Below are 27875 nucleotides of genomic sequence, written 5' to 3'. Positions count from 1 at the left end.
AATAAACAACTGGGCAAAAAAATATGGACAGCTAAGGACATTTCTGCCCAATGCTATTGGAAACCTGAGTGAAAAAACAACAACAAGGATGGACCTGCTTGTCGATTCCGATATTAATATTGCAAGCTCTGAAATGATCAGTGAAGATATCTTGAAGTTGAGGCGAATATGCGTAGCTCAGGGACTGAACGCTCTGGAAGACTCAAAGTCCGACATGCATTTGGGCTTGATGCCTTTTCCATTGTAGTAATCCACAACTTGATTGGGAACCTCAGCAAGTACACTTTTAGCCAGCGCTGCAGGTGAGGCCTGTGTGGAAGAAAAGAAGGAGGGACGGATGAGAGAAAGGAACTTAGATGAAATCTCACACTCTCTTGTGCTTGAGTAGGTGATACAGGAAAGGTGTCACTCCTATTTCACTCCGTCCGCAAAACAGGTGGAGCCAGACCAGAGAAAACCCAGCAGGACAGAGCTAAAAATAAACATGCACACACACACATACACACGCTCGGTTTCTCGCTGAAGCATTCGTATCGGACAGCCAACTTCACACCTTCAGAGTTGCGCTATATTTATGAATTGTGTTATATTGCAGAAGTTGACCTGAGGTAGCAGGTTTCCTTACAGCCGTCTTCCAGACTGTGAAGAAAAAAGCAAAACAAAGCCCTTCTCTGGAGTTTATTGCACAAGAAGCCTTGGACAAAAGGTTCAATAAATCAAATGAAAAATCTGAAGATTTTAAAAGGATAACTGCATCAGCAGTTACATAACTGAGAAAATAAAACAACAATGAACGAATCTGAAGACACGAATGCAGAGATTTGACCAAGAAGAAATAAGAATAATTATTTTAGAATTATCACAAAAATAAAAACAATCATTTAAAATACAATAAATAATGCTAATGCTAATAATAATAATAATAATAATAACAATAATAGTGCTGTCAGACGATTAATCGTGATTAAACGCATCCAAAATAAAAAGTTTTTCTTTACATAATATATACGTATGTGTGTTCTGTGTATATATATATATATATATATATATATATATATATATATATATATATATATATATATATATATATATATATATATATATATATATATATAGGTCCTTCTCAAAAAATTAGCATATTGTGATAAAGTTCATTATTTTCTGTAATGTACTGATAAACATTAGACTTTCATATATTTTAGATTCATTACAACACAACTGAAGTAGTTCAAGCCTTTTATTGTTTTAATATTGATGATTTTGGCATACAGCTCATGAAAACCCAAAATTCCTATCTCAAAAAATTAGCATATCATGAAAAGGTTCTCTAAACGAGCTATTAACCTAATCATCTGAATCAACTAATTAACTCTAAACACCTGCAAAAGATTCCTGAGGCTTTTAAAAACTCCCAGCCTGGTTCATTACTCAAAACCGCAATCATGGGTAAGACTGCCGACCTGACTGCTGTCCAGAAGGCCATCATTGACACCCTCAAGCAAGAGGGTAAGACACAGAAAGAAATTTCTGAACGAATAGGCTGTTCCCAGAGTGCTGTATCAAGGCACCTCAGTGGGAAGTCTGTGGGAAGGAAAAAGTGTGGCAGAAAACGCAGCACAACGAGAAGAGGTGACCGGACCCTGAGGAAGATTGTGGAGAAGGACCGATTCCAGACCTTGGGGGACCTGCGGAAGCAGTGGACTGAGTCTGGAGTAGAAACATCCAGAGCCACCGTGTACAGGCGTGTGCAGGAAATGGGCTACAGGTGCCGCATTCCCCAGGTCAAGCCACTTTTGAACCAGAAACAGCGGCAGAAGCGCCTGACCTGGGCTACAGAGAAGCAGCACTGGACTGTTGCTCAGTGGTCCAAAGTACTTTTTTCGGATGAAAGCAAATTTTGCATGTAATTCGGAAATCAAGGTGCCAGAGTCTGGAGGAAGACTGGGGAGAGGGAAATGCCAAAATGCCTGAAGTCCAGTGTCAAGTACCCACAGTCAGTGATGCTGGTGTTGGTCCACTGTGTTTTATCAAGGGCAGGGTCAATGCAGCTAGCTATCAGGAGATTTTGGAGCACTTCATGCTTCCATCTGCTGAAAATCTTTATGGAGATGAAGATTTCATTTTTCAGCACGACCTGGCACCTGCTCACAGTGCCAAAACCACTGGTAAATGGTTTACTGACCATGGTATTACTGTGCTCAATTGGCCTGCCAACTCTCCTGACCTGAACCCCATAGAGAATCTGTGGGATATTGTGAAGAGAAAGTTGAGAGACGCAAGACCCAACACTCTGGATGAGCTTAAGGCCGCTATCGAAGCATCCTGGGCCTCCATAACACCTCAGCAGTGCCACAGGCTGATAGCCTCCATGCCACACCGCATTGAAGCAGTCATTTCTGCAAAAGGATTCCCGACCAAGTATTGAGTGCATAACTGAACATAATTATTTGAAGGTTGACTTTTTTTGTATTAAAAACACTTTTCTTTTATTGGTCGGATGAAATATGCTAATTTTTTGAGATAGGAATTTTGGGTTTTCATGAGCTGTATGCCAAAATCATCAATATTAAAACAATAAAAGGCTTGAACTACTTCAGTTGTGTTGTAATGAATCTAAAATATATGAAAGTCTAATGTTTATCAGTACATTACAGAAAATAATGAACTTTATCACAATATGCTAATTTTTGGAAAAGGACCTGTATATATATATATATATATATATATATATATATATATAAAGACACATACAGCATATATTTTGAAAATATTTACATGTATATATTTATATTCATATAAATTATATCATAAATATTTTTTATATATAAACGTAACATTTTACTTAAATATATACATGCATGTGTGTGTGTATTTATACATAATAAATATACACAGTACACACACATATGTAAACAAAAACTTTTATTTTGGATGCGACTAATCGCGATTAAATAGTTTGACAGCACTAAATAATAATAATTTTTAAATACTTTTTATATTTTTAACTATTTGAACTACAGGTATCTGCCCTAAGCCCTCAATGTCTATTGATAAGAGTTACTCCTTTAAAAAGAATCACTGCAACAGTTGAACCCAAATCAATAATAATCCTAGGAAAGGTTGAACAGTGTGATGTTGCTGATTAGAAACAAATATTTCATGCAATTGCTAAATAAATAAATAGTTAAGCATTGTGAAAAACTAATTATTTACTCTGTATATATGTGTAATATACTCTGTATATATGTCTGGGCCATAAAACGTTATACACTGCAGCTAAGCTAACAATCTAATGTTACTATATTGAAATTAATTATGAATCATGTCTCTCACATGTGTTGCTGCCAATGCGTTCCATTTTTCTTCTCACAGCTTCCACTTTTACTTTCCCAATAAATGATTTATAAATTACTAAATTAATATTTATGAAAAATATTGAATCATTAATTATGATAATAATAATAATGATGATACACCAGGCTTTATTTAATGAGATTTAAAAACAAAACAAAAGGCTCATTGTCTCATTTTAACTCAAAATGGAATAAAAAACCTGAACTTTGCATGAACTCAGCTTCAGAGGCAGGAATATTGCTGGGTTAAAGCAGGACAGAATACGCCTAACTTCTCTTAAAAAATGCTTTCATAATGAAGACTGTTCTACATGAATGATTTCACGCTCCTTAATTAAACTAAACACAGGCCTGTAAAATCTAAGATCTTTGATGTTTTCCTTTCCTCTGTTCCAGTGCCGAGATGCTTGTTATTGGAGCTCAGAGAGACAGCTGTGAGAGCAACGCGCTGACCTGAGAGACGAGAGAGATGAAAAGAAACCTGGATGCCTTCAGACGTACAGCATCCTCTTGTAGTTTAGTTTCGTGACTATGCCCTGACCAGAGGTACCATACAGTGTCTTAAATCACCAAACCTGGGATGAAGCAATTCTCTTCATTAGACACATCTGTTCATTAAGCATCAACTTATTAGTAGTAACTTAAAACTTTCAGGTTTTGCTTTTGGTGTTCACGGTTTCACCAGATCCTGACAAGATTTTTTTTTACTCACATGTTTGAAGTTGCGGAAGGGCACAAATTGCACGATGTCCCTCAGGACAGGTTCTCCTTTAGGAGAGCGGAGGATTCCATCATCACCATCCAGCATCTGCATGTCGCTGAAATCTGCGCTGCCTATGCCGACGATGATGACGGACATGGGCAGGTGAGAGGCGTGGACGATGGCCTCTCGTGTATCTGCCATATCTGTGATCACTCCATCTGTCAGGATTAGCAGTATGAAGTATTCCTAATGAATGAGGAAAAAGGAGGAGAGATCAATAAAATGTGAGACATTTAAAAATTGACACTCGCACTAGTATTATGACCAGGTGTTTGTCTTTGTCTTGCACTCAAAGCTCCATTATAATCAAACTGTTTCTTGTTTTATGTTCAGCATACACCATGCTACATTCGCCAGTGGGGTAAGAAAATAAAGTAATCTTAAAGTAAAGTAAAAACTAATATTTTGCAATGTTATTACAATATAAATAACCATTTTCTAATGAAATATATATTGTAATGTAATTAATTTCTGTTATAGCAGACTTAATATCCTCAATTAATAATAATGTATTTTATTATTATCAATGTTGAAAACAGTTTTTGTTGTTTCATTTATGGAAACAGATCATTTTTTTAGGATTCATTAATAATTAGATAGTTAATTGAACAGCATTTAATTGAAATATAATTATTTTAGATTTATTTTGAAATAGTCTTTACCGTCGCCTTTCAACAATTTAATACATCATTGTTGAATAAAATAGCAATTTCTTATTTTTTTTAGCACACTTACCCAAACTTTTGAATGGTAATTTTCATAAAAAAAAAAAAAAAAAAAAAAAAAAAAATATATATATATAAATATAAATATATAAATATATATATATATATATATATATATATATATATATATATATATATATATATATATATATATATATATATATATATATATATATATATATATATATATATATATATATATATATATATTCAACATTGATAAAAATAAGTAATGCTTCTTGAGCACCCAAAGCATATTTAACAGTAAATTGTTATATTTCACAAAATTACTTTATTTTGGATCAAATAAATTTGTATGTAGTTAAGTAAATAAACTATTTTCTGAGAACAAGCATTATTATGTAATGCAGTTCGGCTTCTCAAGTAAATTTATATTGTTAAAATTATGTTTGAATATTATATGAGAAAATGAGACAAAAATCCTGATTAAGTAATAAATTTGCTGTTTTTATAAAAAGGCAACAGCAGTAAAGCAGATGTAGTCAATATGGTGCTGTGCAGAATCTCTCTCCCTCTCTCTCTCTCTGACTAACCATGGCCTCTTTGGTGTGCATCTCCTCGGAGGCAGAGTTGGCAACTTTCTGGATGATGGGAGCAATATTAGTGGGACCGTACAACTGGATTTTCGGGAGGCAGTTCTGATAAGCCTCAACAACTCCTTGTATACCTGCAAAACACACACAGCCACTCAGGTCAACACTTGTTTTTAAGCTCATTTTAAACCTCACTAAATTTTGTAATTAATTCTATGCACAAAACAAAATGTGGTAAGAAAAATGTTTTTTAAAAAAGCCTTAAAAAGTTTAGATGTAGTTATTTTATTTTATGCATTGACTGATTATCTGTTTAGAAATGTGACATTGAATAGAATAGATGTCATATTACCCATTTTTTTCAATGGTGGTCTTTTACATTTACTGACCTGAAAATGTCAGATTAAAATATAACCTTTGTCCTCCGAGATGAATAGAGGTTATATAGAGGGCTTGTTTATTCATGTATTTGTTCATTAAAAGCAGAGCACAGACTCGTTTAAATGCATGAGCATCGGTTAAAAAGTTCATAGTTCATGCTTTGAAAACCTAACATCTTCTGTTTGTCATTGAGTGCGTGTGTGGGAGATGTTTGACTCATATAGTAGGAACGCATTGGATTCCATTGAGCTTTCTTTTTGAAAAGGAAAAAAATTTTTTGTAAAAGGTACGAAGTTATGTACACTTTGATGACTCACCAGCACATTCTGGGTTGTCCTCATCAAAATTGACAGCAAAATCATGAGAAACCTGTATTGATGAAGGAAAGAAGTCACAGTTAAGTGACAAAAACTGAAAGATCAGTGGCAGCGATGGAAGAGTGAGGCCAGCGCTTTTAGAAACAAATTGCTTTATCAAATGGCACAGAAAAAAAGACTCAATTGACTTAAACTTTGAACTCTGGTGATATTAGATTATGATATTAAGGCTCATATAATGTACTGGAAGAACTGAAACATTTCATTTCTTTATTTTATTCATAAGTTCTTATGGTTCATTTATATTCAGAGTAATTGCAGTCAATGGAAGGGATAAAATCATGCATAAAACATGGAGCTTCCCTGTGGCTTGGACTGCGGTCAACTAAAATGCATTCTTAGAGTCACATCCAACCACATCGCGGCCATGACCTCTGATTGTAACATGGCAACCAATCAGATGACCTGATTTTGAGTGATTGGTATAGATTAGCAGGAATGATGAGGTGATTATTGTAAAAGGGCATCAGCAGTTCATGAATTATTCAGAAATCTCCTGTCAGGTAACGGTGAGAGATTCAGAGCACTCTGGTTTCCATGGCAATTTATTGTACTGTATGGGAAACTTCTTGTAGTCTTAAAATCAAGCTACAAATTCAGTCTGTTAAATCTTGATATTGATTGATTATGTTAAATCAGATGAGTCAAATCAATCAATAAAAAAAACAGAAAATTACATTTAAAAAAATCTTAGTGTTCTTTAAAAAAAAGAATATTACTTAAATATTTGATCTTAAATGTAAATTTAATTTAAAAAGTCATTTCAACTTAAGTATGCAATAAAAAAAAAAAACTGTCAAATGAAAACTAGAATCACATTAAAAAAGACGACCAAGTTTTTGTTTTTAAATGACAACTTTTCTTTCTTTCCACAAAATTACATATACAATTGTTTGACGTTAAAATATAACTAAAAAAGCCCTTTTCTTAACATATACAAATAATGAACTTACTTTGAAGTCTGGTGGGATTTGGCCTCCAAAGCCAAAAGCGGGAAACATTTTGTCGCTGGAAACAGATCAGAAGCAGCAAGGATTAATGAGCGCGCATTGAGCCCCAGAGATGAGCAACGAGGAGAGCAGGGATGTGACATTGTGAGGGGTCAAATATAATTGACTCTGAGCTTAAGTGACGTCTTGGGCGAGAGAGTGATTGAAGTTTAGAAAGACAATCCTTGACATGACAGCTCTGCATCCTACAGGCAAAGACTGAATCCCTGATTAAATGATGCAATGTATAATTGATTGATTAATTGGTCTGAATGTTTGGTTAATTGCCTGTACTGAGAAAATATCTGGTGTAAACATTTTGTGATGGAGTAGCTCTGTTAGTAAACCCATTAAATATCATTTGGCAAAATTAATTGACTGTTTGCTTGACTGGTTTCATGATTGATTAACTGACTTCTTGGTTGGTTGGCTGGCTGACTGATTGAGGGATTGATTGGTGGGTCACCTATCGTAGTCCTGGCAGATCTCCCCAACAGCTATCAACGCTTTGAGGTACTCGTTGGGCTGGTAAGGGTGGATGTAGTGGAGGGAACAGCTGTTTCGAGGGTCGCCGTTTGAGGCGGTGAAATCAATGGCCACCTACAGAACAACATTTGTTAAAAGGATAGCTCACCCAAAATTTTTTATTTGGCATTATTTCCTAACCCTCATGTTGTTCCAAACCTGTATGACCTTTTTTTCTCTCATGGAAGACATAAGGCAAATGTGAAGAATTGCAATGACTGGAACTTGAAAAGCCTCAAAAAACATGTAAAAACACCATAAAAGTGTATATGCATATACAACTTTTATACACCATATTAAACAGTTATATGATAGCTTAATTTAAAACTAAAATTTAAGTAATTATTCTTATAAACATGCTGTAGAACCACTGGAACCAGATTAGTGACTAGAATTCTGATTAATTCAGGATGGTTTTGTGAACTAATGATTCATTGAAAAGATCTGAATCTAAAATCATTCAAGAATTTGAAATTGCTTCAAACTTTGAACCCATTTTTCACCCGAAAATTAACTTTTTGTCATTACTTACTCACCCTCATGTCGTTCCAAACCCGTAAGACCTTCGTTCATCTTCAGAACACAAATGAAGATAATTTGATTAAATCTGAGATTAAATCGCTTATTCAATGATTTCTTCTCTTCCATGTCAGACTTCGACACACATTCACGAAAGTACCATGACATCTGCAACACTATGCACATGCGTTTCTCGTGAATGCCGTCGTTATTTTTGTTTTCTTTGCATACAAAAAGTATTCACGTAGCTTCAGAAATTTAAGGTTGAATCATTATTTTAGCGATGTCCTTACTACCTTTCTGGGCCTTGAGCGTGGTAGTTGCATTGTTGTTCCGAAGATGAACAAAGGTCTTATGTGTTCGGAACAGCATTAGGGTGAGTAATTAATGGCAGAATTTTCCTTTTTGGGTGAACTATCCCTTTAAAGTTTCAGTCTCTGTTCATTGTAACTGCATGGAAAAGAGCGAGCAATACAAGTCTTCAAAATTTCACTGTTCAACGCAAGAGAGAAAGTCATAGGATTTGGAATAAAATGAAAATGAGTAAATAATTACAGAAATGTAATTCAAACAACACATTACATAGACACATATTAAAAGACACATTAAAGACATGCAGCTAGAAACTAAACCACCAGATTACACAATTTACAAGATCCAGACTACAGTATATTGACTCTTGCTATCAGTGGAGTTTGGTTTAGCTAAAAGATTAAGATGACAGTAAGATAAAAAGCAGGGAAATGTCTTCCAAAACTACTTACTGTGAACTGAATCTGACATCCTCCCATGATGTAATCCAGGAAAGAGTGCATCTTAATGATCTGAAACAGAGATAAAATAACACTTATTAAACTGATAGTTCCGGTCCTGGATACTGACTGGTTAACAGATCATTTCAGGTGTACAAAAAATACAGTAATCAACATACAACAAACCTGTTCACCTACAGTATATACTGTAAATATCACTCCACACCACAGCCCCCCGAAGTCAACTATTACACTTGGTTTACATGACAGAAAGTGACCATATCCAGCCCATTTATTAGAGCAAATATTGTACTAGAACAATTTTTTTTTTTTTAAATGGACACACACACACACACACACACATTAGACATAAAGTGTCGGGATTCCTCACCTTGCACAGGGTAAGAATTACCATTCCAGAATTTCTGTAATTCTTCTTCTTCACTTGGTATTTAGGATTAATACACTCCCACTGGATCTGTAAGAAACATGTTAAACGTACAATGGTAAAACAACAGTTCAGCTCTATGCCATTCATTCAGCTCTGTACAGAACTGTACTGTACTGTATTTCATCTGAGGTTGGCTTGTGATGTATCTGTATGAGAGGAAGATGCCCACAGGCTAAGAGACAATGACAGACAGATTTCTAAAAGACTCAGTATAATATAGTGGTTGCAGTTGAGCCTTTCAGAAAATGTGAGAGTGATTGGCTGTAAGCTGGCAGTGCAGGCGAGACTTTCACAAGCATGTCAAGTGTTGATAAGTCACCTTTTGGCCAAGATCAGTTTGTAGTTTCTCCTGTTAGGACAAGAAAAAGATATGTCTATCCAAGCCAAACAGTTCTTTATTCATTTTACATTTCTAGTATGAATTGTAAGAATCTATAGTCTGCCTCGACCCAGCTTCCACTTCGCAATATGTTTGTTCATGCTCATTTCCCAAAATGCCTTAATTATTAAAGAGAATAAGAAAGTCAACTGTTGTTTGTAGACCATTTGGGATGATCACATCCTGAGCAAAAGGTGACCAGTTGTAAAATGAGAGCAGGTGTGGGACACTGAGAACCACCTCAGACAAAAGGGGTGTCAGAACTTAATTAACATACAGACTACAACTGTTACAAAAGGAGCAACTTCATTTACATGTAGGGTAGTAAACTGGAAATGTATAAAAGGTTTGAACTTATGATGTTCTGGGCTCATTCCAACTCCGTTGAACCCAAGGTACTACATGTACTTTGTCACTGCTATGCTGCAATAAACTTCTTCATTAAGATCTTCAAAGTCCTCTTCACTTTTTCTTACAGAATACAATAGCTCAGTGATGCCAACAATCCAAAGAGCTGCCTCAAATTCGTGATTTACGATGCATGCGCAATTAAAGATGTTTTAGTAACAAAGTTTGGGAGGAAAGTTCAGATAGCCTAATTAACACAAGAGGAACGCACTCAAGTTAGTCAACACCATAGGTATAAATACAGCTGACATACCTCTATCCTTTGACGGTTAATCAGCGTTCCTCCACCGCCCCTTCTCCACACTTGAGTTCTTACTACACTTATAAGGGGGGGTACTCAGGGTTCGGGCCATTCCCGAGCTCGAAGCCCTTCCCCGAACAGCACGCCAAATACGCATTACCATACTCCAGCTAATTATATGCAAATGTGAACTCGTGAATCTCAGCTTGTTCTAAAAATCTCAAATCAGGTCTTGAAGAGCACGCGAGAAGTTTTCTTCCACCACTAGAGACTAAAAGCATCCGAGTTTCCTGCTGAAAATGAAGCACCTGTTTGTGAACCCCGCTAGCAGTGCAATCAGCGTGAGCTGACGGACTAGGTGTTCCACTGATTAACAAATGCAACGAGAAGTGTATGTTGAAGCCCGTCGACTTTGCTCCTCTGAGCATTCAATGGGATGATGGTGAATATGAAGTTAATGGAATTTAAAGCAACACAATGACTAGTAATCTGCACAGCCAGTAATATATTTCAAATAAGAGAAGCGACAGAACAGAGTGAACTCCTTCAGATGCTATAGACCGATACATAAGAGAGTATGCAGCACACTGTGCGGTTATACACACATACACTATATAACTATCTAATATATATATATATATATATATATATATATATATATATATATATGTGTGTGTGTATATATACACATCTATATACATCTATATACCTATATCTATCTATCTATCTATCTATCTATCTATATACATACATATACACATATACACAGTGCCCTCCAAAAGTATTGGAACAGTAAAGACAGAATTGCTCTGTTGGCTGTGGAGTCAAGACATTTACAAATATGATTAAAAGATGAATATGAGACAAAACTTCACATTTTAATATTGGGTGATTCAACACATATATGTTTTACCAGCTAAGAAGTTCAGCACTTTTAGAGTTTCATCCCTCTATCTGATGTGAGCATAAGTATTGGAACAGTTGCCTCACAGGTCTTTCTAAGTGATCAGCTGTCTCCTGTTGCATTAATTCTTTAGATATTAAAAGCAGGGAATGTGTCGTATCAGTTATACCCATTACTTCTGTATTGTGAATCTTGCATTTGATGATGACACACACAAACCAGGATGAAGAAGAGGGAGCTGACTTTGAGAGAAAAGCAAGCAATTTGGATGCTAAAAAAAAAGAGAAAGTCAGTTAGAGCTCTAGCAAAAACAGAGGGCTGGAGAAATCAAGAGTTTGGAAACCACCAGCGACACCAGCAACCAACAACGACCTGATCGGCTGAGAAAACAACAGTAGTTGATGACAGACAAATCCTGTAACAGTACAGTTATCCATGTGTCTGTAAAATCACCAACAACTTCCAGAAAGCTGGGGTGTTGCTCTGACAATCTACTGTCCTCAGGAGACTTTGACACAGAATTACAGATGCTACACAGCAAGATGCAAACCTCTGACCAGCACCAATAAAAATAAAAATAGAAAGGCAAGATTAGAGTTTGAAAAAAAAGCACAAAGGTAAGCCAGAAGAGTTTTGGAACTGTGTTTATGGACCAATGAGACAAAGATGAACCTTTATCTAAGTGATGGGAAAGAAAAAATGTGGAGAAAAAAAGGAACTGCAATGATCCCAAGCATACAGCCTCATCTGTAAAGCACGGTGGAGGTGGTGTCATGGTATGGGCATGCATGTCTGCCTCTGGAACAGGCCCTCTGAAGTTTACTGATGACTTAATGTATGATGATGACAGTAGCAGAATGAATTTGGAAGGGTACAAAACCATCTTGCCTACCAATATTAAAGAAAATGCCACCAGATTCATTGGGAAGTTCAATTCAAGATTCAAGAGTTTTATTTGTCACATACACAATTATACAGGGTATAACCAGCAGTGAAATGTAGGTGTAGGAAGTGCTTCATATTGCATGTAGGAAATGTAGGAAGTGTAGGAAGTAGAAATGTAGGAAGTGCTTCATATTGCATCAGGACAATGACCCAAAACACCCTGCCAGTTGAGTCAAGGAATTTATAAGGGCAAAGAAATGGAAAGTCTCAGATTGCCCAAGTCAATCTCCAGATTTAAATCTGATTGAACATGAATTTCACCAGCTGAAGAGGAGAGTAAAGGCAGAAACTCCCCAAAACAAATAACAATTGGAATTGGCTGCATTAAAGGCTGGGAAAAGTATTTCAAAGGATGAGACCAAGAGTCTGGTGATGTCTATGGGTTACAGACTCACTGCTGTGATTGTGCGCAAGGGATCTGCAACTAAATAATAGCTTTTAATCTTTTATATCTGCCTTATGTTCAACTGTCCCAATACTTATTCTCTCATCAATGAGTGGGATGAACTCTAAAAGTGCTGTTCTTTTTATTTGGTAAAACATATATGTGTTGAAACAGCTAATAATAAAATGTGACATTCTGTAGTTTTCTCTCATATTCATCTTTTAATCACATTTGCAAATGTCTTGACTCCACAGCCAACAGAGCAATTTCGTCTTTACTGTTCCAGTACTTATGGAGGGCACTGTGTGTGTGTGTATATGTATACATATATAGACACACAGACACACACACACACACACACACGCAGTGCCCTCCATAAGTGTAAGTGTATGTATATATATATATATCTGTGTGTGTGTGGGTGGGTGTTTGTGCGTTTAAGAAATTAATCAACCGAGAAATTAACCAAATCAGCATATTAAAATAATTTCTGAAGAATCACACTAAAGACTGGAATAATGGCTGCTGAAAATTCAGGTTTACCATCACAGGAATGAATTACATTTTAAAATATATTCAAAAATATATATACTTAAAAAAAACTGTAATAATATTTCACAATATAACTTTTTTTCCCTGTATTAATATAGCAAATAAATGCAGCCTTGGCATAAGACAATTTTACTGACCCTAACCTGTGAACAGTAGTGTATATAAGAGCATAGAAGAGTTTACTTAACAGGAGACATCATGGTCACCTAGATCATCACTACAATGCCCTAAACTGTCAAAACACACCACTGCCGTCATCCATCTGACACAGCACAAATACACATCACTCTCTTTCTCACATACGCTCTCTAGTTGCTGCTTTTTCTTTATTCTTTCTTATTAGTTTATCCCTTTGTGTATCCGTTCACTCCTGCTCCATACAGTAACACTAATTATTCTCCCGGTCTCCCTGCAGGTGATATTGTGTCCATGGTGACAATAGATCCAAATTCTCTATAAAAATCAAGGACAAAAAGCAGCTCAAATGAAACAGCAAGAGAGGCAAACAGACAGAAATATGACATGATGAATTCAGTGTTTGTTACGACACAGGCAGGATGAGTAGATAATAGGAGATGAAAACTGAGAAAGTGAGACATATAAAGATAAAAAAAGTAAGTGTTAGGCTTGTTTCACACTGCCTGCAAGAGAAAACGCAACAGAACCGTAAGAGCTTCACACTGACTGAGCTTCTGCTGCATAACAGACCTGAGGCTCTCGACAGAAAATAAAGAGATTCATGGAATCTACAAGAGGAGCTGGAATGTAGAAAATATGATTGCTAAGGTATTCTGGGTGGAGCACAGCGCTGCTTTGTGTAAATCTGTATCACAGAACTGAATCATTTTCTAAAAGCCCTTGAAGACCCATCAGGTTGGATAGGATGTGAACGACAACATTTTTACAAAAGCTTCATGTGCTTAGAATTAAGACTCAAAGGTTAAATTTTGGCCTCATCAGACCACAGAATCTTCTTTGAATTCCCACAGCTGTTCACATGCCCATGGGCAAGCTCCAGTCGAGATGTGACATGAGTTTTTATTAATGAAGGCTTTCTTCTTTGCACATATCCATAAGCTGGAGTTATGAAGTACGTATGCTATTGCTCTTACTCAGTTCCATGTGCTTCAGGGTATATCCAGTGCTTCAAAAATGTTTTAATGTCTTTGCCCTTTTTAGATTTCTTTTTTTTTACCCCAAGAGTCTTGAATCTTAGTAGTGTTTCTTGCTAATGCAATGGACATAATGCTATAAATGGTTAGATTTCTAAATAATTACATGGGCGAACATTGAACAATTACAAATATGATTCACTGAATTTTATTAAACTGATTCTTTTTTCATTTTGACAAGAGTACTTTGTGTTGATGAGAGTTTGAAATCTACATTTTAGAAGCAGGGACTCTTTTCTGACTGTCTGTGTGTGTGTGTGTTTATACCTGCTTCCCATCCATGGCCGCTTTCATATCCTTGAAGGTGGTTTGAAATTCTCCTATGAAGTCGTGTTTGCCATTTGAATCCCAGTCCCATACTGTACACTACAACAACAAAAAAAGACCTTAAAACATTGTGTTTATGATACAGCTCAATAACTTAAAACATAATAATTGCCTTTTGACACACTAAACCTACCTTCTCCTACATCTCTTATTATGCTGAGCCACATGCTTAATGCAGTAAATAAATTTGTGAATAATTTTAGCTTTGTGCATGAGGGTGTGAGACTTCATTCTCTAAAGAACTGTGATAAATATCCTGTGCTAAGTAGTTTTCTATAGCAGTACTAAAGGTCACATTGTTTTATACACACACACACACACACACACACAAACAAACATGTACACATGCATGCAAACACTCACACACACGCATACACACGGAAACATACAGTACATACAAAACTCCACCTGCAAAAATTTAACTGCAAAATTGCATAAAAATTAAGACTTGTTTCAGGTAATATCTCTGAGAAATATTGAATCACGTTTGTTTTTCTTACCACATTAGCAAATAGTTTTTTCTTGTTTTAATTTAAAATTAGTGAGACTGATACAAGGGAACAAACTATTTTTCTAATAGCATGATATAAATAATTTTTTTATTAGTTTAAACATAAGTCTTGTAATTATTATTTATTTGATATTTATTTATTAGAAAAATATTTGTGTAGTATTTACTCACCCTCATGCCCTTCTAAACCTGTATGAGTTCCTGTATTGAGTTAAAACTAAGATATTTTGAAGAATGTGGGTAACCAAACAGTGACGGTAGCCATTGCCTTCCATAGCATGGAAAAAAATACTATGAAAGTCACTGGCTACCGTCAGAATATCTTCCTTTGTGTTCAACAGAAGAAAGAAATTTATACTGGCTTGCAATGAGGGTGAGTAAATTATGACAGAATTTTCATTTTTTAGTGAACTATCCCTTTAACCTCCACAACTCATACTCAAACATTTGTTTTAATCTTAAAGTTGCTTTAAGGAGCAACAACAGCAGTGTCTCAGAAATGATAGATTGCCCATACAGTAAAAATACACACAAATTAAACAGCGTGTCCAAACACCAAGCGCTGAAATGATTAATAACGCCACAAGGGCAGGCAACGGCATCAGCTTTTCTTGCTTCAGTGAGACTGAAATGTCAGTTCATTTAGAAGATCTTTTATCTAGTCGCTGCTGAATCTGGAACAAGCTGAGGAGTCTAAAGTTTCAAGAAGTAATAAAGGATTGTGAATGCATTTACTAGTCATCCAAATGTAAAGACGAACTGCAGCAGGTCATCTTGTTGTCATAACACGTCTTCAGTTGTAATACCTGGTGTCATGTTGTTGATTTAAAGATTTAACACACTTGTCGGTACGCTGGCATCTGTGTGTATATGTGTCATTGTGAATGTGGGTGTGTGGCAGGAGTGGCAGGAAGACAGCACACTGTAGCATTGCTATTAATGAATCATTGATGTCGAGACATAAGCGGGTGGTAATCAAAATTTGAAGGTCATTTAAAATATTAATACAGAGATGCTGTGGTTGACTGTTCAACTGTAGAAGCGAGAACCAGCAATAACTCAACATGCAAAACTCACACCTGCTTCTCTGCTCTGTATAAAGTTGGGAAACATCCCCAAAAAATTCATGAGGAGAGTGCAAAAAATTAAATAAAACAAGCTCCTAAAATTAAACATTATTTTGTCAAATGACAATGTTTTTGAATATAGTATTAATGCATGTTTAATTATATGAACAATAAGTAAAATAAAAAACCTATAATGGTTCCCAGTTCATTTTGAACAATATATACGCTGAGAAAACCGCATGTAGATGCACACAAAGTTTTCCTAACTAGATTTTAAATTATAATTGCACAATTTTGCAATTATATTTCAGTTCCATCAATATTTGTCAAAGATTTCATAAAGTGCTTAAATGATAAATGGCCATATCAAAATCTGCATAAACACATTGTTTACTGCGATGAGAAATAAAACATAACTCACTTACTGTAGTGTAAGTTACCTCACAACTGTACTGTCCATAACTCTTTCTAGAAAAATATATGACATAATTTGCATAAATGGGTTTATGCAATTGTATCATGCTATACAACAGATGGGGCTCAGATATGGATGAAAGAACAGAGAAATTTAACCCAGCAAAACAGCAGTGATTGTGAGCTCGCAACATAACATGAAGGTTTAACTACCTTGTCTTATACAACAATCTCACAACAAGAATAAAACTGCAGTGGTTCTGTAACTCTGCGAATCTGAATTCAATGTGTGTTTTCACTGCAGAGACATTGCTGTCCGTGGTGCGTTGAGTGTAAAGAAGTCATGAATATTAAACAAACCAGTTCATGTTTATTCAGAAACATGTCACCAAAAATAACTGTTTTCCCATCTGTCTGACTCTAGATGTCCTTGACTGTCCAACATCACCTACAAATATTTGCACTAATATTTTGAGTATTTTAGATTGGAAATGTCTTTTAACCAGCTTTAAATGAATGTTGCACAACTGCTCATTCAGCCACTTTGTATAATTGCCAAAGGCTTACTTCAAAGTGGCTTGTTTCCAAGCATTTAAAGCATTAGTTAATTTGCTGTAAGTGATGGTTATTTTCAAGTGAAGCTGAGAGCAGCAAAGTAAAGTGCCAACATGGAGCTGATCAAGTGATTAAGCTCTCAACTAAACATATTCAGATATCAGCTCTTTCTCAGCCCATATCCTTTACTTTCTCTAAAATGTCATCTGCCCAGTATGTGAACGTTTTAGAAAGGCTTTACTTCCAAACAGCTTTTATGCAGAATCTCAGTGTGGTACGAACTAGACTAAATCTCATCTAAACTCGGTGCCATTATGAGAATACAAAGAGAATCATCTTTAAAGACAGATTATTACGATACAGCTCTTCTATCCCCACTTCTGCATTGGAATACCAATGAGAATCTTACACCTGTAGTGCTGAGATCTGAATGTGTGTGTGAGACAGAGAGAGAGAAAGAAAGAAGGAAAGGAGAAGGAAAGCAATACAATCTTAGGAGATTTCATGAGTGAATAAGCAAACACACGCACAAACTTCTTGCTATTAAAAAGCAGTTAAAGAGTGGTACTACACACACTATATAAATGGAAAAAATCTTTCAATGCTGCACTGAAATGCATCAGCACCCTTTCATAAGTAATAAAGACCTAGAGTTTGAAATATTGCGGAGTTGTTTGAAAAAAAAGTGTTTTAAAAGTTTATTAATACAAGTCTGCTTTCAGTACGGTAACTTGCTTGTTTGCTTGTTTTTATTGCCATACCAGTATATATTGCTATTTTTGTGGCACTGTCAAAGTATATTAAAATAAATAAAATGTATTAACAGAGTAGCAATGAAAAACAGCATCTGACAACCAACTCACATCATTATAATAAATATTATATAACATTTTCATTTCTATCTTTGATTAAAAAAAAGACGATTATTCCAGGTCAAATGTTTTTGAAAAATTGCTCAGATTTTTTGCAGAAATGCTCAGCATAGTTTGTGTTTTCATTTCAATAAATATACTTTATTATATAAATGCATACTAACAATTTAATTCTAATATTTAAATCTCACAATTATTATTAAATTTAATTAATATATTAAATATTTTAATATATTTTAAAATGAAATTTATTCCTGTGATGGCAAAAAAAGCCATTATTTTAATATGCCATGAAGCATATCCTATTATTATAAATATATTAATATTGTTTTGGAAACTGTGATCCATTCTTTTTAGGATTCTTTGATGAATAGAAAGTTTAGAAAGACCAGCATTTAAAAAAAAAAAACAAACAAAAAAAAAATTATATATATATTTGTAACAATGTAAAAAATGTCCTGTCAAGTTTGATTAATTCAATGAATCTTTGCTGAATAGAATATATTAATTTCTTTATAAAAAAAATCACTGACCCCAAACTTTGAACAGTAGAGTACATAACAAAAAAAATTTAATTTGCTATATTAAATACAGAAATATTATTATTATTTTCAGCAACACATCCATGTTAAATACAGAAATATTACTATTAATTTAGACAACACGTCCATGAATAGTTTAATCATCATCTAGGTTTTAGGTTAAAATAATATCAATGTATACTTTAAAGGAAATTAAAAGTCCTGTAACTTTAATCATTAGTATGTTTTATTAAGTCAAGTCAGTTAATAAAATACTGAATGCAAAGTAATTTTAAAAGAACATGCAAAAGTATTTCATATCAACTACCCAACCTTATTAAAAAGGATTTGAATGACATGACACACTACATACAGTCTAATCTTATTTTCTGATCCCAAATCAGTTATATCTTTGAAAATAACAGGACTTTTCTGTTGTTGGTTCCACCATGTCTGTTCCTCACTGTCAGGACCCTCCAAACAGCCGGGCTCCATTTACCCGCTCAGTAATTAGCTCACTATGAAAGATGTCAGCTGCAATAGTGAGGCAGAATGGATAGGACTGCCATTACATAAATCTGCCAAGATGATTCTAATCTAATGTGACCAAATGGTCACGCTAAGACCAGAATAAAGAGCAAAAAAAAAAAAAAACTATGCTGACATAAAAGCCTCATATGGAGTGTGCTCACATTGCTGCAGTATATCTTTCAAAGAGATGATACACTGCTTTATGTCAGAAATATCTCTCTAGTAATCATAATAGCATGCAAATGGTTAGGTTTTTGGTTTATAATAAATTCATAGTGGATAGAGTCAACATATCTGTCTTACCTTTAACTCCCGCTCATGGTCTCCACTGCAGAGTGTGTTCAAAGAAACTTTGAATGATTTCCAGACAGGACTGAGATTGTTCATAATGGTCTGTAAGCAGAAAAATACCAGTTTACACATTTCTTCAACATGTATTTCATATATCAATCTCACCTCTGTTCTGTGCACCAGTGATGCTGTACCATCATCATTTACTCTGAAGATCTCCAGAAATGGATCTGACTTGCTAAAAAAGTCCTAAACAAAGAAAGAATCAAACTTATACTTGTTTGTAATGTAAATACAGCATCTACAAGCATAAGTGTTCTGGAAGCTCTTTTGAAAATCAAAATCACTATTTTTGCGATTGCATTTTGTGGCGCTAGCGGTGCAGAAATTACACACTTGAGCTTTAATGAATTTTTGATTGATTCATACATCAATCCCAGGAACATTTATTGCTTAATGAATGGCCTGTCCTGGCTTTCTCTCAATTACAGACTATAACTGAATGCACATCGTTTCTTGTTTTTCTAGATGGTCCACTGTGTATTTAGACTTAAAGTTGTCCTCATGCTGCTATTTTTTGATTTTTCATTACAAAATATTTCAATAAAATAGTAGATGATGCACTGCTTCATTTGAATTTTGGCTACTCATAACACAGTACCGTTAGCAGATAAAGACAACGGTTATTGTTTGTCTCAATATTGTTGCAAAGTGCTTGTTGCGCAATTATGTAACACCTTGTCATCCAGTTTCTTGGCACTGAAGGCGAGCTCCACGTAATCATCATTTCCAGACAGCTCTTCAGCTGTGACCTGGGATTTAAAAGAAGTCATCGCTCAGGTTATGACAAAAGAGCACAAATTTGCAGTGTAAATTAATTGGGAGTGAGACAGCTGTTCTTACTGTGATAGATGATTTGCTGGTTGTGTTTCCTTGCTTCAGTAAAGCTTTGGACAGTTTTCTCTGTGATACAATCTAAGAAAAAAGCGGAGTGAACATGAGGCAAACAGATACATGTATATTGCAAACCAGACTTGTTAACCCCAACAAACCTTATTATGAAGGAATTCTCCATATTGAATTTTCACAGGTGTTTTACCTATATGCTGAATTACATAGTGTTGTGTTTTAGGAAATTTTAAAGGAAATATCCATAAATGTAATGTACGTAATGTAATGTTAAGTTACCAGTACATTTTTCTATTAATTTTGCTATCAGACTTCTGTTATTTTATGGATCACAATAACATGAATGCTTTTTATTTAATTTGTATTATTCATGAAGGCATCTTTTAATGCTTTGTGGTAGTCAAAAATGGTTTTAAAGTTTTAATGCCAACAAAAGATGAAACAAAGTTAAAATAAATTATACATATTTTATTTTATTACATATACAGTATATGAACTTATTATTATTCAAATTAATTTGGCAGCAGCATTGCCACAAGCAAGCAAAGATATTAGAAATGATACTTCATGAAGAGCATGGATAATCCACCAGGAGCCAGAAGGTTTTTCCACAAATTATTGATAACTTCATAGACAAACCAACAGATCTCATAAACCATGTATCAAATATGAAACCTTTACAGCATCAAAATATATATATTTTTTCTATTATTTCAAGTGAGTTAATAAACTAAGCCAAAGCTAACTGTAGAAGGTAAACCACATTTACACATTTACACATCCACATATTTTACATGGTAACATTAAATTCCTACTTTGACCAATTAACCAATAAGAAGTGCTAGAAACAAAATCCTTCTAAAATGTACTTATCTATCATTTTCAACTCTAAAACAAACCACATAACACACACTACTTGCCAAATGTAAGTGGTGAAAACGAACTACGAAAATTGTTTTACAGCTTCTATTGGCTGTAGTTAGTTCTCACCACTGACTACTTATCATTTAACAGCCAGAAACAAAATAAGTGTCTGTTATTAGCATCCAAATTGTTCAGGTTCTCGCCCTCACATGAACTTTACCCTCTTATGTTCCTTTATATACCACTGGTTGTAGTCTTGTTTTATTATAGACTAGATAAAAGAGTTTGGAGTAATAGTCCCTCTGCCCACCAGGCACCTTCCTGCTCCAGTAAGCTCTCTGCTACCCTTTTGAATCCACAAAATCCCTCTCATGTACTCATCCTCTCTCTCACGCACTCACTCCATTCACTAGCTTTTATCTTCCCTACTGCGTTTCCGTTAAATGTGCACTCTGCCGTCCCTCTCATTCACCTGTCCGAGTGTGCACTCCATGGCGCCCAGGAAGTCAGCCTCTTTAAGTCCATTATGGTTGCTACTGATGTCATGCAGCTCAAAACGAAGGCGCTGTACTTCCTCAAAATAGTAGTCCACGGTGAAGACTTTGGAGAAAACCGGACTGATGCTGCTGCGAATCACCTCTGTCCGGTCTACCTGGAACCAATCAGAACAAGGCAACTGTCACACTCCAGCGCTGCTGTTTTGATTTAATACACATTCAGGATTTCTTCACAAATATTCCCCCCTGGGATCAATGACATCCTATCCTTTCATATTACAGGCTGATTGTTTGGATGATGACAGGGATTTTTCCCAATCCATTTCATATCCTCAATCAATTTAGTTCACATTCAGACTCATCTCAAATCAATGTCAATGACCCTTAGCTGAATAGAGCTACAGAACAATGGAGTTACTGTACTTAAAGTGTAAATAGAATTTGTGACAGGTTATTAGTCGCATTATGACAATAGCAAACCTTTTAAAATAGTATTAGACTCAATCCCAAGTATGTGGCACCAATAATAGTGAATCTGATGAGGCCTGTCAAAAATACACAAAATGTGGAATCAGTAAGATTTTTACATTAATACTTGTATTCAGAAAGAACATATGGTTTAAAAGTGATAGTAAAGACTTAAAGTATTTCAAATAAATGCTGTTCTTTTGAACTTTCTATAATGACAGAATTAAGCAACACAACTGTTTTCAACACTAATAATAATAATAAGAAGAATGTTTCATAAGTACCAATTCCAAACTAGGATAATAAAATATTTTCTGAAGAATCATGAATCAAGAATCACTCAAAACTGGATGAATGGCTGCCATGCATTAAATTTTTTTTATTAATTAATTAATATATATATATATATATATATATATATATATATATATATATATATATATATATTTGTGTGTGTGTGTGTGTAAATGTATATAAATATATATATATATCATTATATATCAATGCTGCCGTGGTGAGCATAATAGACTACTTTCAAAACCATTAAAAAAGCTTACCAACCCCAAAGTTGTGTGATATGATATGATATGCTATATGTGATATCATATCATGTATGTGTATGGCCAAGTGATATATAATTTTGAATAAAAAAAAACAAAAACTACATTTTGCATAAAAGGCATTAAACCAAAGATTCTTTATTTCAATGTGAAATTCTTTTCAGAATAATTAAGCACATTTATATTTCATTGCTTCAGTTCTCATTACAATAATGCACTACTCTCATAGCAATGTATATTGTATAGCAGTAAAAATAGTATTGTTAAGTTAAAATAAGCATAATTTAAAAATAGTATCAGTAAAATAATCAAATTTGGTAAAACAATCAAATTGCACCATATCAATTTCAAGGAATACTGTTTGTAGCATAACATTTTGGTTACTGTTGACTTCCACTGTACTGACAAAAAATGCACACACAAAAATATATATATATATTTCTCAAAATATCTTCCCTTATGGTCCACAGAAGGAAGAAATTCATACAGGTTTGGAACAACATGATAGAAATGATGATTTTTTCTTTGTGAAGTATCCCTTCAAATAATATATATATATATATATATATATATATATATATATATATATATATATATATATATATATTATACTTCAACCCACTTATATGGTTTCAAACACATCACTTTGTTAACTGTCTAACTGTGCCAAGCAAAACCCTTGTATGCCAGAAATACCCGTTTTGTGCTGCAACTGAAACCTTACACAGATAGCTAGCAAAAGCGAATAGGCCACTTCACTTGAGTTCACTTGAGCACTGCACGTCCTTGTCTTTGGTTTTATTAGCGAGGCACAAGACAGCGTGACGGAGCGCTTTCTGTAATCTAACGGTGCTGTTTTATATTGCTTTCACATCACAGCATAGACTACAGACTCAGAACACTAATCAGCCGTTAACAGACATACAAGCATAAAAACACACAGTTCAATGAAGAGAGCCAGTTCTCATGCACTATATAAGGCAGCTTCTGTTCAGTCCAGATTAGCGTTTGTGAAAGGATTATTATTGAAGTACAGTATGCTTGGAAACTTACAATAACAGCAGAAGTTTCCAAAAAAAAAAAAGAAATCACTACATGTGTAGCAATTTCAAAGTGAGGAAAGGGAGTTTGTGATCAGAGGAGAAATCTAGGGTATGACACACAAACAGTTGTTTCTTTGAAATGATGTCTGAAAACATCCATTGTAAACTGTAATAAAAAGTACACGCTAGATTCTGTTTTGCATAGGTGAAAATGAGATGTTCCTTCATGAAAACCATCATTCTGTTTGTGCTAGAGAAAACAAAACTTGAACATCAACACACCTCAAACCACTGTCCATGGGACTGCATCTTGAGGACAACACAGGGGTCAGGCTTGGACAGAGCATCTCTGTCAGATATTCCTTTACAGGCCACACGGAGCTCCACTTTTGTCAGACATGGGCTGTTGAAGAGGCCCAGCGTGGTGGCAGCAGACTCGTAGATGTTACTCATTTTGAGTTCCCGCGTTCAAGCTGTGAAATAAAAATATGTTAGTTAAAACGTTAAAGCATGACATAGAACAGATATGAGACACACTACCGTTCAAATGTTCAAAAAGGGTCAGAAGGATATTTTTTAAAGAAACTAATACTTCTAATTAGCAAGGATGCAACACATGGATCAAAAGTGACAGTAGAAACTTTTACATTGCAAAAAATCAATTTAAAAAAATGCAGTTTAGAACATTCTATGCATGAAAAATAATGTATTATGATGGGGTTTCCACCAAAATCAGCAGCGCAAAAAAAAAAAGTATCCTGAGCACCAAATCACCAATGCAATATTTTTTTTAAATATTGTATTTATATTTATATCTATTAAAAAACTATTCACCAAAGAATCATGAAAATAATGCATGGTTTCCACAAAAATAAAAATGCAGCATTAATGACATGCTTTTCCAGCAATAACACAGACCTAATTTGACAAAATCCTAACTTTTATCACTTTTCAAAGAAAAAATGTATTATAACAATGTTCTATATTTCTACATTGCCGCAAACATACTTGCAAAAAAGTGAAATGCAGTGCCTGTGTTAAAACATGCACAATCACCAAAAATTAATTGCATTAAACATTATTTTAATATCTAATTATTTTAAATATGGTTTTTAATATATTGTTATTTTACTATATTTATGTTTATTAGAATATGGCATTACAAAAACTTAAAGGCTGAGAGCAAGAGCATGCTTTTTTTATCAGTGCACCATCTCGAATCTAACAAAACTGCCCTACTTTTTGTTCGTTCACCTTAAGAAGAGGTTTCGATCTCATCTGACCCTTAAAAAATGCTTTCACTGGTGCAGTCTCATGGATGATTCAGTTATATTAAATAACATTTTTGAACTTCACCAGTTATGTTCAGATGAAGCACGTTTTATAGGTTAGCTGACAAAACATTTTTACACTGTAGTCTCTAGAGGAAATAATTTGAATTAATTACGCTACACCTTTGAATAGACAAGTTCGAGCATGTTGATTAAAGTGTGTTGATTAAAACAGAAAACGGGTGACTTGTTAAGTCAGAGACACCGATAACGTTGCTTTATAATGAAATTGCTCTTCAGTCAGGCACCATGTGGAATGAGCTCAGCTAGTTTTCTTCCCCGTGGGAGAGATTCCCTGGAACACAGAGCGAAGCGCTGACCCCAATACTCTGAGACCATTCCATAGAGAACGTGTATCTCTGTGTGTTACTCAATTATTCATGCCCTCTGCTTCCTTTGAGTGCCACATTTTTGTTATCATTATTGTTATTTTTAGATAAAAGGGGCCGACGTGCCATTACTGCCGGCTGAAACCCTTCAGAGCCTTCTAGCCCTTCAAGATGGACAAAACTATAGCAACCCCTAGGAGTTCTTACAGTAAGCAATCCTAAGCATTTTAATGCACCTGGCCAGATTAACTGAGGTGACTGCATGTGAATAGCCCCCGTGCAGGTATTGTACATGTACTGTTGTGCTCTCATGTATTTGCATTGCATGTCCTGAAACAATCCGGGAAAGCATTGAGTTTCCTGCAATATGATGAATAATCAAGTGCTCATGTGGGGCGTGCTGCTGGACTGCCTCATGTGGACCAATGGCCTAGTTTTCATGATGTTAATTTAAGGTATAAGTACATGGAAAACAAATGCATATCTACCTATATTATGCATATATATTACATCAAAACCTTTACAAGCTCTCACCTGTTCACAGAAAATTTGTTCTAGGCTACCATAGCTAAATGAGTCCAGTGAAAGGATCAATAGTCTCTTGCCGAGGGCTGACCAAAACTTCTGACTACTTAGAAAAAGTAAACAAATATAAAAATAAAAGTGTTCAATGTGAGACAAAAAAAAAAATATCTACAAAAGAGGGTTTAAGATCATAACATCTAGTAATCTATTATTTATTGTACTTTAATTTATTTATCTATTTTTAATTTGGGGGGGGGGGGGGGGGGGGGTCATGAATATTCAGGATGTTTCCTTAGGGTTGCTCTCATACATATAATTTAAGCATAGTGATGTCACATGACAACTAAATGGCTTCCTGGACATTGGTTGCACCACCCTGACTTTGATTTGCCAAAACAAGGTTTTTAATACATTAATGATAGAAATATACTCGCTTTATTACAGAATTTATATTATTGTAAACTACTTGCCATCGTTTCCTTCTTCAAGAATATCTGCCTTTCAGTGCGGATTCTTTCATGTTTTGTTTGTTTGACACTTTTTAGCTTTATATAAAATATCAGAATGGCTTTTATGTAGAAACTGAAGTCAATCACAGATGATATCCTATTCATTCAGATGTTTGTATGGAACGCATTTTAGACATTTATATTTTAATTACCACCAATTCACGCCAATTAAAATTATAAATATTAGATTAACCACTTAAGATCTTGTAATCAATTGTGTAGCAGGCTACAGATAATATTAGAGTAATGCGCACAATCAGCATTACCATAATGGGATTCAAACAATACAAGTCCGAAATCTTTTTTCAAAATCACTGCTGACAGAGTAATATTTCTTCTGCAGACAAAAATTGTAAAATGTATCCATAAATGTACTCATTTGGCCTCGTATGCACTGAATTGTGAGGTAAAACTGTTGTTCCATCAATGCGTAAAACATCAAATTCAGCGCATTATAATATTTTGCTATTAAAGGGATAAAACTTACCCACTGTTTAAGTATAAGAACAAATTCCAAGCGACGCCAGAAAAAAAAAAGTTCCTCAGTGTTAAGATCGTGCTGAGTGACTCATTTTCCATCCGATGCCAAGTCCAAATTGTCTAGGGTGATATAAGCAGCTCCATCGGGTTTAGCGTTAAAGGTCCGACCCGCAGTCTCCTCACTCAACATAAGAGCAGGGCAGGCGCGCGCACTCCATTTAACTTCCTCTGCTGTGAGAGCTGGAGAGGAAGGACGGGGTGCGAACACAGTGTAACCCTGCACTCTGGCGGTTGATTTGGTAAATTACAATTGGTATGAGATGTGGTGAGCACTGAGCAGTATCTCATGGCATTAGCTAGTGGGGTAAAGGGTTGGAGTGATTCCTGGGAACCATGATGATTCCAGTGGGACTTAAGAATGATCGAAGAACAATTAAATGCGCACTTTTTTATTTTGCAGCCTAGTCTACATTTTACAGAAGTACTTAGTGCAGATGCTACTGCGGAAATAATCGATTTCTCAGTCAGCTATTATTAATTTATTCCGTGAGCAAAAGCACTCAATTTTTACCTAGAGTAATACCTAGATAAAATGTGTCAAGTGATCTCAACATGTCTGCCCTCATGAGGCGACTCCATGTGAAACAACTTCTGATATAACAAGCTTTTTCAGTTTGAGGGTACATGAATTATTTCTATTCTATTCTATTCCTTTCTGTGATGATTTTACATTTCTAATGTCCTCACACTTCCCTGGGGATTCTTGCACAAAACACTTCTCTGTCTATCAAATTAATACAGTGGTTTTGTTCTGAGTTTGCTCATATTCATCCCATGGATTATCTGAAACTGAACTGAGAGATTTATAATTCTATTCTATTTTATTATAACCTTTT

At 35.0% G+C, this 27875-nt stretch overlaps 1 protein-coding gene across 1 annotated transcript; it reads right to left on the bottom strand.

Annotated features, from left to right (window-relative positions):
• Nucleotides 1–177: 177 nt before the first annotated feature.
• Nucleotides 178–24272, bottom strand: LOC306847598 (copine-4; the record flags this gene model as incomplete). The annotated part of the gene is made up of 15 exons (XM_079381639.1): nucleotides 24088–24272; nucleotides 21710–21889; nucleotides 20368–20439; nucleotides 20202–20276; nucleotides 19630–19713; nucleotides 19477–19566; nucleotides 14643–14741; nucleotides 9330–9416; nucleotides 8951–9010; nucleotides 7609–7742; nucleotides 7107–7161; nucleotides 6094–6145; nucleotides 5396–5529; nucleotides 4066–4302; nucleotides 178–309 (listed from the first exon to the last, which is right to left on the bottom strand). Exons 1-15 carry the CDS (start codon nucleotides 24256–24258, stop codon nucleotides 178–180), a joined length of 1662 nt encoding a protein of 553 aa, XP_079237765.1. The 5' UTR covers nucleotides 24259–24272.
• Between the last annotated feature and the right edge of the window lie 3603 nt (nucleotides 24273–27875).

This window comes from Barbus barbus (assembly GCF_936440315.1).
Source record: "Barbus barbus genome assembly, chromosome: 27".
NCBI lineage: Eukaryota > Metazoa > Chordata > Actinopteri > Cypriniformes > Cyprinidae > Barbus > Barbus barbus.
Note: the sequence above shows the minus strand (reverse complement) of the source record. Positions and strands in the feature narration are given on the sequence as shown.